Source organism: Tachyglossus aculeatus (genome assembly GCF_015852505.1).
Source record: "Tachyglossus aculeatus isolate mTacAcu1 chromosome 12 unlocalized genomic scaffold, mTacAcu1.pri SUPER_6_unloc_2, whole genome shotgun sequence".
NCBI classification, from domain to species: Eukaryota; Metazoa; Chordata; class Mammalia; order Monotremata; family Tachyglossidae; genus Tachyglossus; species Tachyglossus aculeatus.
In genome coordinates this window covers 14651829-14668935 of record NW_024044829.1, presented here as the reverse complement: position 1 = coordinate 14668935, position 17107 = coordinate 14651829, and the positions used below count along the sequence as shown (strand labels likewise).

Here is a 17107-nt window from a genome sequence, read left to right as displayed (position 1 = left end):
CTACTACTAATAATAATAACAATAATAATGATAGTATTTGTTAAATGCTTACTATGTTCTAAGTACTGTTCTAAACACTGGAGTAGATACAAGCTAATCAGGTTGGACACAGTCTCTGTCTATATATGGGGCACACAGTCTAAGTAATAATAATAATGGCATTTATTAAGCACTTACTATGTGCAAAGCACTGTTCTAAGCACTGGGGAGGCTGCAAGGTGATCAGGTTGCCCCACAGGAGGCTCATAGTCTTAATCCCTATTTTACAGATGAGGTAACTGAGGCACAGAGAAGTTAAGTGATTTGCCCAAAGTCACACAGCTGAAAATTGGTGGAGCTGGGATTCGAACCTGTGACCTCTGACTCCAAAGCCCGTGCTCTTTCCATTGAGCCACACTGTAAGTAGTAAGGAGAACAGATATGGAATCCCCATTTTACAGTTAAGGAAACTGATGTCCAGAGAAGGTAAGTGACTGCCCAAGGACAAACAGCATGCAAGTGGCAGAGCCAGTATTAGAACCCAGTTTCTCTATATCCAAGGCCTGTGCTCTTTCCACTAGGCCACACTGTTTCCCTTTACTACTTATTCTGCCAGCTCTTTCCCCAGCACCTGCACAGGCCTAGGAACAGGCAGAAACAGAATATGACTGCTAAACCATCCCATTCTCCTGCCAGGTCTCCTCCAGCAGATCCTCTGGCCCCATGGAGAGGGGAAACCGAACAGGCGTCTCAGAATTCCTCCTCCTGGGACTGTCCGACCGAGAGGAGCAGCAGCAGCTCCTCTTCATTCTGTTTCTCTGGATGTACCTACTCGGGGTCCTGGGGAGCCTTACCATCGTCCTGGCCATCGGATCCGACCCACATCTGCACACCCCCATGTACTTCTTCCTCACCAACCTCTCCCTGGCCGACATCTGCTTCCTGTCCACCACGGTCCCCAAGATGCTGATCAACATTGAGACCCACAGCAAATCCATATCATACTCAGGCTGCATGGTACAAATATATTTCTTCAGTCTGTTCGTAAATCTGGACCATTTTCTCCTCACCGGGATGGCTTATGACCGCTATGTAGCCATATGCCACCCCCTCCACTATACCACCATCATGAGCCCACGGCTCTGTGCCCTGATGGTTGCTGGGTCCTGGATACTCAGCAGTCTCCATGCTCTGACACATACTTCAATGGTGCTTCGAATAACCTTCTGTGCAGACAATAAAATCCATCACTTCTTCTGTGAACCTATCCAGATCATAAAACTTTCCTGTACTGATCCACTCATCAATGAAATACTGCTCTTTGTTCTTGGAGCTCTGTTAGGGCTAGGTCCCCTCACGGGCCTTCTGTTCTCTTACAATCGTATTTTCTCCACTATCTTGAGAATCCCATCTGCCGGGGGAAGGTATAAAGCTTTCTCCACCTGTGGCTCTCATCTGTCCGTGGTCTCTTTGTTCTATGGTACTGCCATTGGGGTCTACTTTGGCCCCCGGTCCACCCACACGACCAGGAAAGACTCTATAGCGTCGGTGATGTACTCGGTGGTGACCCCCATGCTGAACCCTTTCATCTACAGCCTGAGGAACAAAGACATGAAAGGGGCCCTGAGAAAATTCCTCAATAGGAAATCTGCCTTCTTCCAGAGATTGTAATCCCTTCGTCTTGTTTTTTAGCAATTCTTTCCCCTATCATCCGCTAATTGTCAGTGTCCCACAGCCTCTGTTCTGGGCCCCTACTTAGCAGATTCTGCACTCACTCGCTTGAGGCATTTATTTACTTTATTTACCACCTCGATCAATCAATAAATCAATCATCGGTATTTATCGAGCACTTAATGTGTGTAGGGACCTGTACAAAACGCTGGGTAGAGTACAGTACAACAGAGTTCATGGGCACATTCTCTGCCCACAACAAGTTTACAGTCGAGAGGGGAAGATAGATCTTTATATAAATGAAACAATTATGGATATGCATATAAGTGTTGTAGTGTTGAGGGTGGGGTCAATATCAAGTTCCCATAGGTAACAAATCCAAGTGCACAGATGATGCAGAAGAGAGAGGGAGTCAGGGAAAAGAAGGCTTAATCAGGGAAGGCCCCTATGCGGGTGACTCCCAGTTCTAGCTCTCTAACCCTGACCTCCCACCTCTGACTTCCCAGCCCTTGGTTTTTCCCCAAGCACCATTCTAATCTTGGTTCCATTCCTGGGTTCTAATCCTACATTTCCTCTTGCCCCTAAAACAGCTCTACTTGCATGTCCCACCTGCATCTCAAGTTCAACGTGTTCAAAACTGAACACCTCACCTTCCTTTGTAAAGCCCCTCCTTCTCCATCTCCTCCTAATTCTCCTGCTTCAAACGTTCCTCTCTCTGCCAGCAACTCCACACCCTCTCCCTGTTCCCAGAAGCTGGATTCTTTGGCATGATCCTTGGCTTCCTCGTTCCATTTCATTTCTCACCTCATTCTCTTACTATATTCTGTCAGTTCTTCTTCCACATTTCCAGATTCCACCCTTTCCTCTCCATCCACGCTGGTCCAAGCCTGCAATCCTAGCCCAGCAAGACTACATAAGGTAACGGCCTCATCACTGCTCTTCCTGATTCAAGCTCTTCCCCTCTCCAGCCCATTCTCTACACTGCTATATGGAACATATTTTTTCAGCAACACTCAGCACACATCTCCTCACATCTCAAAAATCTTCAATGGTTTTCCTTCTCCTTCTGCAATAAACGGAAACTCCTTGCCATTAGCTTCAAAGCTCTGCACCATCTCCCCCCATCTTACATGCCATCTCTCTTCACCGGCTACTCCCCAGCTTCCCAAGCCTTCGTGGCAACCTCTGCCACCATACAATATCCTAAAAAAAGAATCCCCAATCCAGGGTGCAAGGGTCTAGTCAAACACAATGGCTAAAAAAGCGCTATCTCGTGAAGGATTTCACTGCTTTTTCCCAGTAGCACGGCTCTGGGTGCAGTGTGTTCTGGCATGGTCAGAATCCCCAGTCCAGCCCTGGAATCAGTTGGGGTTCAATTATCTAGTGAAAAAAAATTGGGTTAGGAACGTATAATTGAAGGTGTGTGAGTAACCTTGTAGCTACCCCATATTTTAGAACATAGTAAGCATTTAATAAACACGACAATGATTGTTAAATGACTTTGGTATGAGGTCCCGGGCAGTGGCTGGGGCAGGGGGTGCGGTGGGCAGAGGCCGGGGCCGGGATCAATCAATCAATCAATCGTATTTATTGAGCGCTTACTGTGTGCAGAGCACTGTACTAAGCGCTTGGGAAGTACAAGTTGGCAACATATAGAGGCGGCCCCTACCCAGCAGTGGGCTCACATCGTGCCAGGGGCTGCGGGAGCAAGGGAGCCTCCGCTGGGGCTGGCGGCCGCTGGCCACCAGGTGGCGCCGTCGCCCTTGGAAACCCGGCTAAGGCCTGACCGGAGTCGGGCCCCTTAAGTAATAATTATTATTAATATCATGTATAGAATATAATTATGGCATTTAATAATAATAATGACATTTATTAAGCGCTTACTATGTGCAAAGCACGTGGCTCAGTGGAAAGAGCACGGGCTTTGGAGTCAGAGGTCGTGAGTTTGCATTCTGGCTCCGCCACTTGTCTGCTGTGTGACCTTAGGAAAGTCACTTAACTTCTCGGAGCCTCACTTACTTCATCTGTAAAATGGGGGTGATGACTGGGAGCCCCACGCGGGACAGGCTGATCACCTGGTATCCCCCCAGCGCTTACCTCCTTCCCTTCCCCACAGCACCTGTATATATGTATATATGTTTGTACCTATTTATTACTCTATTTATTTATTTTACTTGTACATATCTATTCTATTTATTTTATTTTGTTAATGTTTGGCTTTGTTCTCTGTCTCCCCCTTCTAGACTGTGAGCCCACTGTTGGGTAGGGACTGTCTCTATATGTTGCCAACTTGTACTTCCCAAGCACTAAGTACAGTGCTCTTGCACACAGTAAGCGCTCAATAAATGTGATTGATTGATTGATTGATTGATGGAGGTGGAATTTTCACTTTTATTGGAACAAAGCAACCCAGCTCCCTTTCTGCGAATGTTTTTGGACAAATAAAAAATGGGGTATTTCTAAAGCAAATCCCTACCATTGATCTGAACTGTGAAAGAAATTGAAAAGTGTAGAACTGTTTTGTAAAAATGACACCATGGTGTTTTTTTATCCGTAATAACTGAACATTAGAGACATGATTTGAAAATGCTTGCTACAGCAAGTGATAATAAGAAATAACTGTAAAAGGAGTTGGGGAGGCGCAGCCTACAGGTGTGATGACAAATTGCAGAATTTGTAGAAAGTGAAATTCTGAAAAACCCATCAATTAACTTTTGTCAAAGGGGGAAACAGTGAAAAAGGCTGGAAATTGACCAAAAAGATGAATACTTAGTCGGTTTATGGTTGAAGTGTCAGTATTCATGAAAGGCAGAGACAGTGGAAATAAGGACTCATTACTGACCAAATCACACACCACTGGGAGAAGGGGACACCTAATGACACTCGCTGGTGGAGGAGTCAAGCCAAACTAAAAGAAATGTAAGAAATTCTGGCAGAAATCAAACAGGTTCAAATGAGATTTTTACTAAATTTATGGATGTTATGGATTTATGGAAAGGTGAGAGATAGTGGCCCCTCTCAGGGTCGGACCTGGAGAGTTTCCAGTACTCCACCAGTCTCAGCTACAGGAGGGAGAGTCAAGCAGAGGCCTATCCATTCCATTCCTGGATTGCTGATGGCTAGTGAGTGGAAGGCAATCTGCTACAAGTCAAAATTCACCCATGCTGAGCTGCAGCCGCATGGGAGAGAGACAAGGGCAGAGATTAGAGTTTACTGCACAGAAGGTGGCAATAACAATAATGTTGGTATTTGTGCTATGTGCAAAGCACTGTTCTAAGCGCTGAGGGCATTCAAGTTGATCAGGTTGTCCCACATGGGGATCACAGTCTTATTCCCCATTTTGCAGATGTGGCAACTGAGGCACAGAGAAGTGAAGTGACTTGCCCATGGTCAAAGAGCAGACAAGTGGCAGAAGCGGGATTAGAACCCATGACCTCTGACTCCCAAGCCCGGGTTCTTTCCACTGAGCCATGCTGCTTCTGGCAATGGTAAACCACTTCCTGACTTTAACCAAGAAAACTCTGGATACACTACCAGAACAATTGGAGATGGAGAGCAGGATGTTCTGGTAGAGATGAGCCCGTGATTTCGCTATGGGTCGGAAACGACTCAAAGGCGTTAGACAAGACCAGGGGGATAGTGGAAGGTTCAGGAAAGGATTAGAAAGGCATCCATTCATTGGAGGGAGCACTAGTGATGACAGAAGGTACATCCCAGGAAAGCCAACAGTGTGCTTCTGGGACAGGGGGAGGGAGACACTGTCAAAGACAGAATTCTGGGATCTGGGCCCCATTGCCCTGAAATAGCAATGGCATTTCTCAGGTTGTTAGATAAGAATGCTGCCCAAGGCTCACTCACTCCTGGGCAGAGGTTACAGTGGTAGTGCAGTAGACGATTCCGGGTAGATTCCTGGGTTATTCTACCTCTCCTCAGAGGGATTAGGAGACTGGTCATGATTGTCCCTTGGTCTTTGCTGAGAGATTCTCATGAGTCAGCCTGGGGAATATAATCACTACAGGGATGTATGTCCAGGGGAGCCCAAGAGATTCATTCATTCAATCAATCTTATTCATTGAGCGCTTACTGTGTGCAGAGCACTGTACTAAGCACTTGGAAAGTACAATGTGGCAATAGAGTCAATCTCTGCCCATACCAAGCTTTACAGTCTAGATGGAATAATGACATTTGTTAAGTGGTTACTATGTGCCAAGCACTGTTCTAAGCACTGGGGTAGATACATGGTAATAGGGTTATCCCACATGGGGCTCACAGTCTTAATCCCCATTTTACAGATGAGGTAACTGAGGCACACAGAGGTTAAGTGACTTGCCCAGAGTCGCACAGCTGTTAAGTGGCAGAGCTGGGATTATAACCCATGAACTCTTTCCACTAAGTCTGTGCTCCTTCCACTAAGCCACGCTAAACTGTCCCCAATAAGATTACATTACCATCTCCAGATATCTCCCTCAGCAGAGCCAAGAGGGGCCAGCATAGAAATCAGAAGCTGAGTGTTTGTTTGTCTCTAACAAGGAGCTCCGGGAGCCATGGAGTGTGAGTCCCAAGGGCCCAGAGACTCTTGCAAATAGTCCTGCCATGAGCCTCTTTCCCACCCGCACTGCCCGTGTGAGTGAGGATGCAGTGTTCCTGCCTGGGACCCTACAATCCTGCGTCCGTCTTCCCACTCAGCCACATCAATTGTCCTAGGAGGAGTTCCCCACCACAAGGCTCATCCCCCGAGGGTACAGAGGAGGTGGTCGGTGTATGCAAAGTACATTGGTTGACTGACCCCAAGACAGCCTGAACAGGTAAGGTACATCCCCCGGAGCCAGCCCACGGGAGCACCCGCACCTGTTACCCACCCCTGACAGGAGAACTTCAGCCTACACGTTACTCCGTTATCAGAACTACAGCATAACTCAACCCTGCCATGAGCCATGACCTCCACCCCTGACAGCCAGAGGCTGGGGAGGGGGCTGTGAGAAGGGCATGTCTCTGGGGGAGGCACAGACCCCCATTAGATGAAGCAGCATGGCTCAGTGGAAAGAGCAAGGGGTTTGGAGTCAGAGATCATGGGTTCAAATCCCAGCTCTGCCAATTGTCAGCTGTGTGACTTTGGGCAAGTCACTTAACCTCTCTGTGCCTCAGTTACCTCATCTATAAAATGGGGATTAAGACTGTGAGCCCTCTGTAGGACAACCTGATTACCTTGTAACCTCCCCAGTACTTTGAACAGTGCTTTGCACATAGTAAGCGCTTAATAAATGCCATCATTATTATTAACTTTCCACTGGAATGTGGGTCCTGACCCCAATCCCCCACAGGATCTTCCTCTCTGTTGCATGTTAGTGACCACATTTAGGAGAGAAACCAACAGCCACATGTCTGGGCTGGGCACTCCAGTCTGGGTTTGAGCAGCTGTTCTTCCTCACTTGAAATGCCAAGGCTTCCATGCTGGGGTTAGAACACCCTCAGAGCCTGCTCAGTTGAAGTCACAGGACACCCAAGGACTTGTAGTCTGGGGGTTCTAATTGCGGGAAACGTCAACCCATAAAACACATATTCCCTGCCCACAATGAGCTTACAGTCTAGAGGGGGAGACAGACATTAATATGAATTGATAATAATAATAATGACAATGGTATTTGTTATGTGCTTAATATATGCAAAGCACTGTTCTAAAACATTCTAGCCATGGTTGCTTTCAGGTCACTGACAGAGAAGGGAAAGGCTTCCAAGGGTGGGATGGTGTCTGTCAAAATAACCTTTTTTCTACAGAAGCCACCTGATCTTGTGTCCGCATCGTCATCATCATCAACTGTATTTATTGTTTACTATGAGCAGAGTACTGTACTGAACGCTTGGGAGAATACAACAGAGTTAGCAGAACAAGCCTGTAGTGTGCAGTGCTTCTTCTCCTGCGGCCCATGCCGCAAGGAGTGGAGAAAGGACAGGGAGGGTCAGAGGTCGGTGGACGTCAGCAGCTTGAGCCACGCAGCAGGAGTCAGGGACCAGTGTGCCAGAGACTGGGTACCCAGGGGAGCTCTGTTCTAAGCGGTATCTGCTGGTCACAGTGTGAAAAATGATGCCTGGGCTGGGTTTCCATAACGTTGTCTATCATCCTGGATGCGATCTGAAGGGGGGTTATGCTGGTGTTGTCCTCTGCAAGTTCAGCGTATTGCCCTGGGAGTTTCTTGGCTAAAATCCAACAAGTCTCCCCTGGTCCCCACCAGGCCTAATAGCAACCTGCCCAAACCAGGATGTTTCACCACCAGAATTGGTGAAGGTCACCAAGCCAACCTTGATCACTTTAAATTTTTCCTTTCCTGACTTAACTCTGCCCTCTCCTCTGCCAGGCAAAATTATATTCTTCCCTTACTGACACTTATGCCCATCACCCCCATCAGCTGTTCCGGACATTTAACTCCCTCCTCAGGTCCCCTGTTCCTCCCCCTCCTCCGTCCCTCACCCCCAACGATCTGGCCACCTACTTCATTAATAAAATTAAAACCATCAAGTCTGAGGTCCCTGAAGTCACCACTCCCCCTTCTTCATCCCCTCCGCTCCCAACCCTCTCCACTACTTTCCCATCCTTCCAAGTAGTTCTTTCAGAAGAGATCTCCTCCGTCCTCTCAAGTGCCACTCTGTCCACCCGCGCTTCGGACCCCATTCCCTCTCAATCTTATAAAACTCTCACCCCTTTTCTTCTCCCCTCCTTAACTTCCATCTTCAACCGCTCACTCTTCAATGGCTTCTTTCCCTCTGCCCACATCTTCCCCATCCTAAAAAAACCCTCTCTTGACCCCACTGCCCCTTCCAGTTATCGCTCTATCTCCCTCCGACCCTTCCTTTCCAAACTCCTAGAGCAAGTCATCCACACTCGCTGCCTCGAATTCCTCAATTCCAACTCTCTCCTGGAGCCCCTACAATCTGGCTTCTGTCCAATCCATTCCACTGAAACTGCCCTCTCAAACATCACCAATGACCTCCTTCTTGCCAAATACAATGGCTCCTACTCTATCCTAATCCTCCTCAACCACTCAGCTGCCTTCGACACTGTGGACCATCCCCTTCTCCTCAACCTTGGCTTCACAGGCTCCGTCCTCTCCTGGGTCTCCTCTTATCTCTCTGGCCATTCATTCTCAGTCTCCTTTGCAGGCTCCTCATCCCCCTCTCATCCCCTAATTGTAGGGGTTCCTCAAGGGTTAGTTCTTGGTCTCCTTCTGTTCTCCAACTATACTCACTTCCTTGGTGAACTCATTCGCTCCCATGGCTTCAACTATCATCTCTATGCAGATGACACCCAAATCTACATCTCCTCCCCTGTTCTCTCTCCCTCCCTCCAAGCTCGAATCTCCTCCTGCCTTCAGGACATCTCCATCTGGATGTCTGCTCGCCACCTAAAACTCAACATGTCCAAGGCTGAGCTCCTTATCTTCCCTCTCAAACCCTGTCCTCTCCTTGATTTTCCCATCACTCTGGATGGCAATACCATCCATGTCATCTCACAAGCCCACAGCTTTGGTGTCATCCTTGATTCTGCTCTCTCATTCACCCCACACAACCAATCCATCACCAAAACCTGCCAGTCTCACCTTCACAACATCGCCAAGATCCGCCCTTTCCTCTCCATCCAAACTGCTACCTTGCTGGTACAATCTCTCATCATAGCCCGACTGGATTCCTGCATCAGCCTCCTTTCTGATCTCCCATCCTCCGGTCTCTCGAGCTTCAGTCTATACTTCACTCTGCTGCCCAGATTATCTTTCTACAGAAACTCTCTAGGCATGTCACCCTCCTCCTCAAAAACCTCCAATGGTTACCTATCAACCTTCACATGAAGCAAAAACTCTTCACTATTGGCTTCAAAGCTCTCCATCACCTTGCCCCCTACTACCTCACCTCCCTTCTCTCCTTCTACAGCCCAGCCCGCACACTCCGCTCCTCTGTCCCAACCTCCTCACTATGCCTTGTTCTCACCTGTCCCGCCGTCGACCCTTGGCCCTCGTCCTACCTCTGGCCTGGAATGCCCTCCCTCCTCATATCCACCAACTTAACTCTCTTCCCCTCTTCAAAGCCCTACTGAGAGCTCACCTCCTCCAGGAGGCCTTCCCAGACTGAGCCCCCCCTTTTCCTCCACTCCTCCTCCCTTCCCCATCGCCCCTATTCCCTCCCACTGCTCTATTCCCTTACCTGCCCTACAGCACTTGTGTATATTTGTACATATTTGTTAATCTATTCATTTTATTAATGATGTGTATATATCTAAAATTCTACTTATCTATTGTGATGGTATTGATGCCTGTCTACTTGCTTTGTTTTGTTGTCTGTCTCCCCCTTCTATTCTGTGAGCCTGTTGTTGGGTAGAGATTGTCTCTGTTACCGAATTGTACTTTCCAAGTGCTTAGTACAGTGCTCTGCATACAGTAAAGATTGTCTCTGTTACCGAATTGTACTTTCCAAGTGCTTAGTACAGTGCTCTGCATACAGTAAGTGCTCAATTGATACGATTGAATGAATGAATGAATCACTACTATTATCATTGACCCGTTAAGGGAAGAGGAGATTGTCTGTCTCATTATTTAGCCATTATTGAAGACATCATACCCCAAGATCTCAGTGCATAACAGGTCCTCTTTATTAAAACATCCCACTGATCCCACATAACAAGGAGCACCATCCCAGCACAAAATGATTGACACAGACTTTTGCAGCAACATGTTGTATCTTTTATATTCTAAGACACCCCCTCTGAAAGTCTTCCCAGTTGCAGACCTGCCTGCTGAGGAAGTCCCTCCCACCTTTTAATGAATTCTGGAGATGAAATACTTATTTCTGGTGATGCATACAGTCCTAGTTCCTCCTTCTTTTGATTATCATAGGTGTGAACCATTTTTGAGAGATTCATTCATTCACTCAATCATATTTATTGAGCGCTTACTGTGTGCAGAGTACTGCACTAAGTCATTGGGAAGTACAAATCAGCAACTTATATAGACAGTCCCTACTCAACAATGGGCTAGCAGTCTAGAAGGGGGAGACAGATGACAAAGGAAAACAAGTAGACAGGCATCAATACCATCAAAATAGGTAAAAGGAAGTATGGATATATATACTTCAACAAATAGACAGGTGTCAATACCATCAGAATAAATAGAATTATAGCTATATAAACATCATTAATAAAATAAATAGAGTAATAAATATGTACAAATATATACAAGTGCTTTGGGGAGGGAAAGGGGGTAGGGCACGGGGGGCAGGGGGATGGGGGGCAGGCGAGGAAGAGGAGAGGATCCTCAGTTAGCCGTGATGATGCTATGTGGGAACCTTTAAGGAGAAGTTCCTCCTTTGGGTGACTCAAAAGAGTGGGTCTCTGGAGGACTCATCCTAGAATGAACAATTAGTTCCCAAGATGACCAAGCAGTCTGTCCTAAACCATCCAGTGCAGGCTCTATGCACTATTTTGCTGGTATCACTTATCCTGCAGGTCGTGGGCCATGTACCCAGTGGACCACAGGCCCTCTGGTAACAGTTACTCTCCTTGATATCACCTTAATGGTTAGGGATGCATCATCTAACTTCCCTAATTTTCCCTCAAAGTCATCCAGGAAGACAAGAATCTAAGACCAACCATTCCTGGGAGAGATCTTGAGAAGCAGAGTTGTCTATTGGAGTGGATAGAGCACGGACCTGGGAATCAAAAGGACCTGAGTTCTAATCCCAGCCCTGCTGTGTGACATTGGGGAAGTCACTTCACTTCCCTGTGCCTTTCCTGTAAAATATGGATTGACTGAAAGCACCATGTGAGACATGTACTGCGTCCAACCTGATTAACTTGGATCTATTGCAGTGATGATGATGATGGTATTTGTTAAGTGCCTACTATGTACCAAGCACTGTTCTAAGCACTGGGGGGATACAAGGTATTCAGGTTATCCCACGTGGGGCTCACAGTCTTAATCCCCATTTTACAGATGAGGGAACTGTGGCACAGAGAAGTTAAGGGACTTTCCCAAAGTCACATAGCTAAGTGGCAGAGCTGTGATTAGAACCCATGACCTGTGACTCCCAAGCCCGTGCTATATCAATTGAGTCACGCTGCTTAATACAGTGCACCTGGCACATATTAAGTGCTTAACAGATACCATAAATAATGGTCCATCCACCTGTGTAGCGTGAAGTAGATGGCTGGTGTCCCAGATGAGATCATGGATGCCAAATTTTCAACTTGAGAAGCAGCTTGGCCTAGTGGATAGAACACGGGCCTGAGAGTGAGAAAGACCTGGGTTCTAGCCCCAGCTCTGACACTTGTCTGCCCTGTGACCTTGGGCAAGTCATTGAACTTCTCTGTGCCTCACTGACCTCATCTGTAAAATGGGAATTATGACTGTGAGCCCCATGTGGGACATGGACAGTGTCAACCTGATTGCCCTGCATCTACCCAAGGACTTAGTACAGTGCCTGGCAAATAGTAAGAACTTAACAAATACCATTAAAAAAAGAGTCAGGGGCAAAACAAGGTGAGGATTTGCAGGGGAAGTGGGGTAGGACAGGTCTTGGGAGTGATAGGATGTCTTTGAAGACCTAACTGGTCAAGGGCCATCACAGGTGAAGACTACTGGATGCTAGGATTGCTCTAGAAGAAGCGCTGGCTGGAGAAAGTTGGGCTGAGGGTATAATCAGCATGGATCAGTGAACGTGAACCAGAACCTCCCAACAGAATTCCATGGCTCAAATCACCTAGAATCCCTCCTAGCCAACTAGAACTCATTCATACCCGCTGACACAGACTTCAACCTGCAGTGTTTAAACCTGGGATATGCCTGGGCTTAATGGTGGATTCAGGGATGGGGAAGAGTTTACTGATTGGACCTTGAAGGAGTTAATTAGATGGGATTTCCTGCCAGAGCAGGGAGAAGAGGGGGATATGTTTACCTGTCATCAAGGGTTTCTAGAGGATTTAAAAGCAGAAATCACATCATAATAGCCATTTTCATTATGTTATTAGTGTTACTGTTGAGCACTTACCTCATACTAAGCCCTGGTATTTAATCACTGGCATTCATTGAACACTTGTGTGTAGAGCACTATACTAATCTCCTGGGAAAGCACAGCAGAAGAGAGTAGGCAGGCATAATCTCTGCCCTCAAGAAAAACATAAGACATGGTCTCAGTTCTCTGGACCCTGACCCCACTAAGTAAGGGAAGAGAGACCAATAGAAGAAAAAGAACAACAACAAATTACAGTCCAAAATAAGAGCCATTAGAAGATTTAACGGCCCCAATTATCAACATTAAAACAAATAGTTAAATCAGCACTTGGAGGGGGTAATTACTAAGATTCTCTCCTCTCCAATCAAGAATACTAGAGTACAAATGGCTGTAGTCTTTCCCAGTGTTTCCTAGGTGGTTTCAGGCTTTACTTTCATACCGTGGGGGAGAGAAAGAAGACTCCTCTGACCAGCCAGCGGCTCGTCCCAGATCGGGGCTTTCCTCTTATGGGGACCCCAGCTGCTTGGATGACCCACCCTCCACTCTTGAAAGAGATCTGGCTTCACTCCTGAAATGGTTGGGTGGGTGGAGGGGAAACTACTGTAGCAGTTGGACCACCCCCTGCAGACACCAGAACCCTCATTCTTATGGGAACTCCAGACACGAGGAAGACAAACAAGGCTGGGAGTGAGGATTGGGCTGAGCATTGCAGAAATAAGTGTGTTGAGCTTAAAAAGAAAGCAAAAGTAAACTTACTGAGAAGGCATAAGGAAGGAGTTGGGGGGCATTTTCTAAGGGTAGGGTGCAGAGCAGCTGTGAGTACTGTAAAGTCCATCAACAGGACCCAACAATATTCTTTTGGCACCAAAATGAGCGAGGCCCATGTTTTTCTTCTTAGTACTGAGTTGGCTTGGCCTGAGAATTGGGATCAGATTCCTTGGAGAAGGCTCAGGAGAGAGCCTGAGGGGCCACTGATGATGGGCTCCGAGTCTCTAATGGGGTGTTCCATGGAGAATGAAGAGTAGCCGGACTGGGAGAGCCCAGTGCTGTGCCTGGGGGTGGGGTGGAAATAGAACCCACTGCACCTTGTGTGGACACACACACGGGCCCAGGAAGGGTGGACCCAGGACCCCAGGAAGGCTGGAGAGTGTGAGCAGGAGAATCTCAGGTGAACAAATATTCCAGCCAGACCCCAGCCTCCCAACCACATTTCCAATAAAGCTGGGGAGATGTCTGAAATCGAGCAGGAGGGGTCTCTCCACTGATTGCCCTGCCCTGCCCCAGCACACACACATTAAACTGCATAAAATCTAGACTGAGTCTGAATCAGGATGTGATTGCTCCACCATGCCAATCGCATGCTATATCTCCCCCAGCAGATCCTCCAGCCCCATGGAGAAGGGAAACCAAACCAGCATCACGGAATTCCTCCTCCTGGGACTGTCCGACTGGGCAGAGCAGTGGCAGCTCCTCTTCGTCCTGTTCCTCTGGTTGTACCTTCTCGGCGTTGTGGGGAGCCTGCTCATTGTCCTGGCCATCAGCTCTGACCCGCACCTGCACACCCCCATGTACTTCTTCCTCACCAACCTCTCCCTAGCCGACATCTGCTTCCTATCCACCACGGTCCCCAAGATGCTGGTCAACATTCAGACCCATGACAAATCCATATCCTACGCTGGCTGCCTGGCGCAAATGTACTTCTTCATTCTGTTTGGAGGTCTGGACCACTTTCTCCTCACTGGGATGGCAAATGACCGTTACGAGGCCATATGCCACCCCCTCCACTACACCACCATCATGAGCCCCCGGCTCTGTAGCCTGCTGATTGCTGGATCCTGGATCTTCAGTTCCCTCCATGCCCTGATACACACCCTATTAGTGGTTCGCTTATCCTTCTGCTCGAATCGTGAAATTCTTCACTTCTTCTGTGAACTTTACCAGATCCTAGAGCTTTCCTGTTCTAGCGTCGTCATCAATAAACTAATGGTGTTTGTCTTTACAGGACTGATTGGGGTAGGACCAATATTTGGCCTCCTGTTCTCTTACATTCGCATCATCTCCACCATATTGAGAATCCCATCTGCAGGGGGAAGGTGGAAAGCTTTCAGCACCTGTGGCTCTCACCTGACCGTGGTCTCCTTATTCTACAGCACTGTTCTTGGAACCTACCTTTGTCCAACATCTACCCAAGCATTCAGTAAGGGCTTGATAGTGTCTGTGCTGTACACAGTGGTCATCCCTACAATGAATCCCTTCATCTACAGCCTGAGGAACAAGAACATGAAAGAGGCCCTGAGAAATACATTCAACAGGAAAAGTGTCTTCTCTCGAGGATTCTGACTTGTGGATTAACCTGAAGCTTATTTTCTGAGAAAGTTTAGCCAGCTCTCATAGATCACATACTTTTTATTACGTACAATTTTGCTTTGTTTGTTTTTTGTAAGGAGTCCATTCCTAGTGAGAGTTTACCATCCTCCATTATAGTCAACAATATTCTGTTGAACAGAGAAGCAGTGTGGCCCAGTGGAAAGATCAGGGATGTGGGAGTCAGAGAACCTGGATTCTAATCCCAGGTGATCATTTGTCTGCTGTGTGACTTTGGGCAAGTCACTTAACTTTTCTGGGCCTCATTTACCTCATCTATGAAATGGAGATTAGGACTGCGAGTCTCTTATGAGAAGGGGATTGTGTCCATCCCTGTTATCTTGTATCTACCCCACACTTAGTACAGTGCCTGACACATGGTCAGCACTTAACAGATACCACTTAAAAAAGAAAATCTTCTGGGACATCTCCCTAAGCAAAACCCTGTAGGGAGACCAGGCACTGAGAGTTTGTTTGTATCTAACAAGGAGCTGGGGGAGCCATAACCTGTGGGACCTGAGGGACCAGAGACTCCTGCAAATAGTCCTGCCGTAAGCTCCACTCACACCAGCACTGCCCCTGTGGTTGAGGAGGCAGTGCTCCTAGCCGGAGCCCCACAGTCCCCCATTCCTCTTCCTCCTCAGCTGCATTGATTGTTCCAGGACAAGTTCCAAACCACGAGGCCCATCAACCGAAGGGACAAAGGAGGAGGACGGTGCAGGCAGCCTTCGTTGCCCGACTGACCCAAAGACAACCTGCACAGGTAGGGAAGGTCCTCCTGTCCCAGCACACAGGAGCACCCATGCCTCTTCCCAATCACGGTGGGAGAACTTTAGCATTCACTCTGGTCCAATATTGGGGCTACAAGCACATCTCAGCCCCCTTTCCCAGCGTATAATAATAACATTATTATAATTATTATTAATGTACTTTGTTGAAAAAATTGAAACCATCAAGAGTGATTTCCCCAAAATCTCCCCTGCACCGCTCCAGTCCCTTTCTCTTCCTGCTCCCTTTTTGATTCTCCCATCCTTTCCAACATTACTTCAAGAGATCTCCCACCTCCTCTCAAAATCCACCCCCTCCACCTGCACCTCCAGTGCCATCGATACAAAGGTACTTTGTCCAAACACTTGCACCCTCCTATCTTCCCTCTGACTGCCATCTTCAACCACTCACTCTCCAATGACTCCTTCCCTGCTGCTTTCAAACATGCTCATGTATCCTGTATCTTAAAAAAAAAACTTCCCTTCATCACATGGCTCCCTCCAGTTATGCTCCTTCTCCCTGCTATCATTCCTCTCAAAACTCCCTGAGTGACCTGCCTACAGTTGCTATCTTCAATTCCACTCTTCTAATTCTCTCCTGAAATCTGGCTTCCATCTCCTTCACCCCACCACAACTCTTTTCTCAAAGGTCACCAATGACCTCATTGTCATCAAATCCAACAGCCTCCACTCCATCTTAATTCTCCTAGACCTCTCAGCTGTCTTTTACACTGTGGACCCTAAATTTGGCTTCATTGATATTGCCCTTTCCTGCTTCTTCTCCCATTTCTTTGGCTGCTTCTTCTCGGTGTGTTTTGCCGGCTACTCCTCTGCTCCCATGCCCTAACTGTGCCAGTCACTCAAGACTCAGTTCTGAGTCCCCTTCTTTTCTCCATCTTACACCCACTGCCCTGGAGAACTCATTCATTCCCACAGCTTCAGTTACCATCTCTACATGGATGATTCCCAAATCTGCCTCTCCAGCCCTGATCTCTCTCCTTCTCTGTAATCTCACATTTCCTCCTGCCTTCAAGGCATCCCTACTTTGATGGCCTCTCTTCACCTCAAACTTAACATGTCAAAACAGAACTCCTTGTCTTCCTCCCCAAACCCTCTCCTCTCCTTGACTTTCTGAGCACTGTAAATAACACCACCATCCTCCCTGTCTCACAAGCCTACAAACTTAGAACTATCCTCGACTCATCTCTCTCAGTTAACCCCCATATTCGGTCTGCCACCAAATCCTGTTGGTTCTACCTTCACAACATTAATAGAATCTGCCCCATCTAAACTCCTACCAAATGGATCATATCATTTATCATTTCCTACCTCAA

At 47.4% G+C, this 17107-nt stretch overlaps 1 protein-coding gene and 1 non-coding gene across 2 annotated transcripts; both read left to right on the top strand.

Moving 5' to 3' along the window:
- The first annotated feature begins 702 nt into the window (after positions 1-702).
- LOC119921408 (olfactory receptor 7A10-like) lies at positions 703-14982 on the top strand. The gene is made up of 2 exons (XM_038741650.1): positions 703-1209; positions 14044-14982. The coding sequence occupies exons 1-2, from the start codon at positions 703-705 to the stop codon at positions 14980-14982; spliced, it is 1446 nt and encodes a 481-aa protein (XP_038597578.1).
- LOC119921514 lies at positions 4663-4799 on the top strand. The gene has a single exon (XR_005448548.1). It is a non-coding gene; the product is annotated as a small nucleolar RNA SNORA7 (small nucleolar RNA).
- Positions 14983-17107: the final 2125 nt, after the last annotated feature.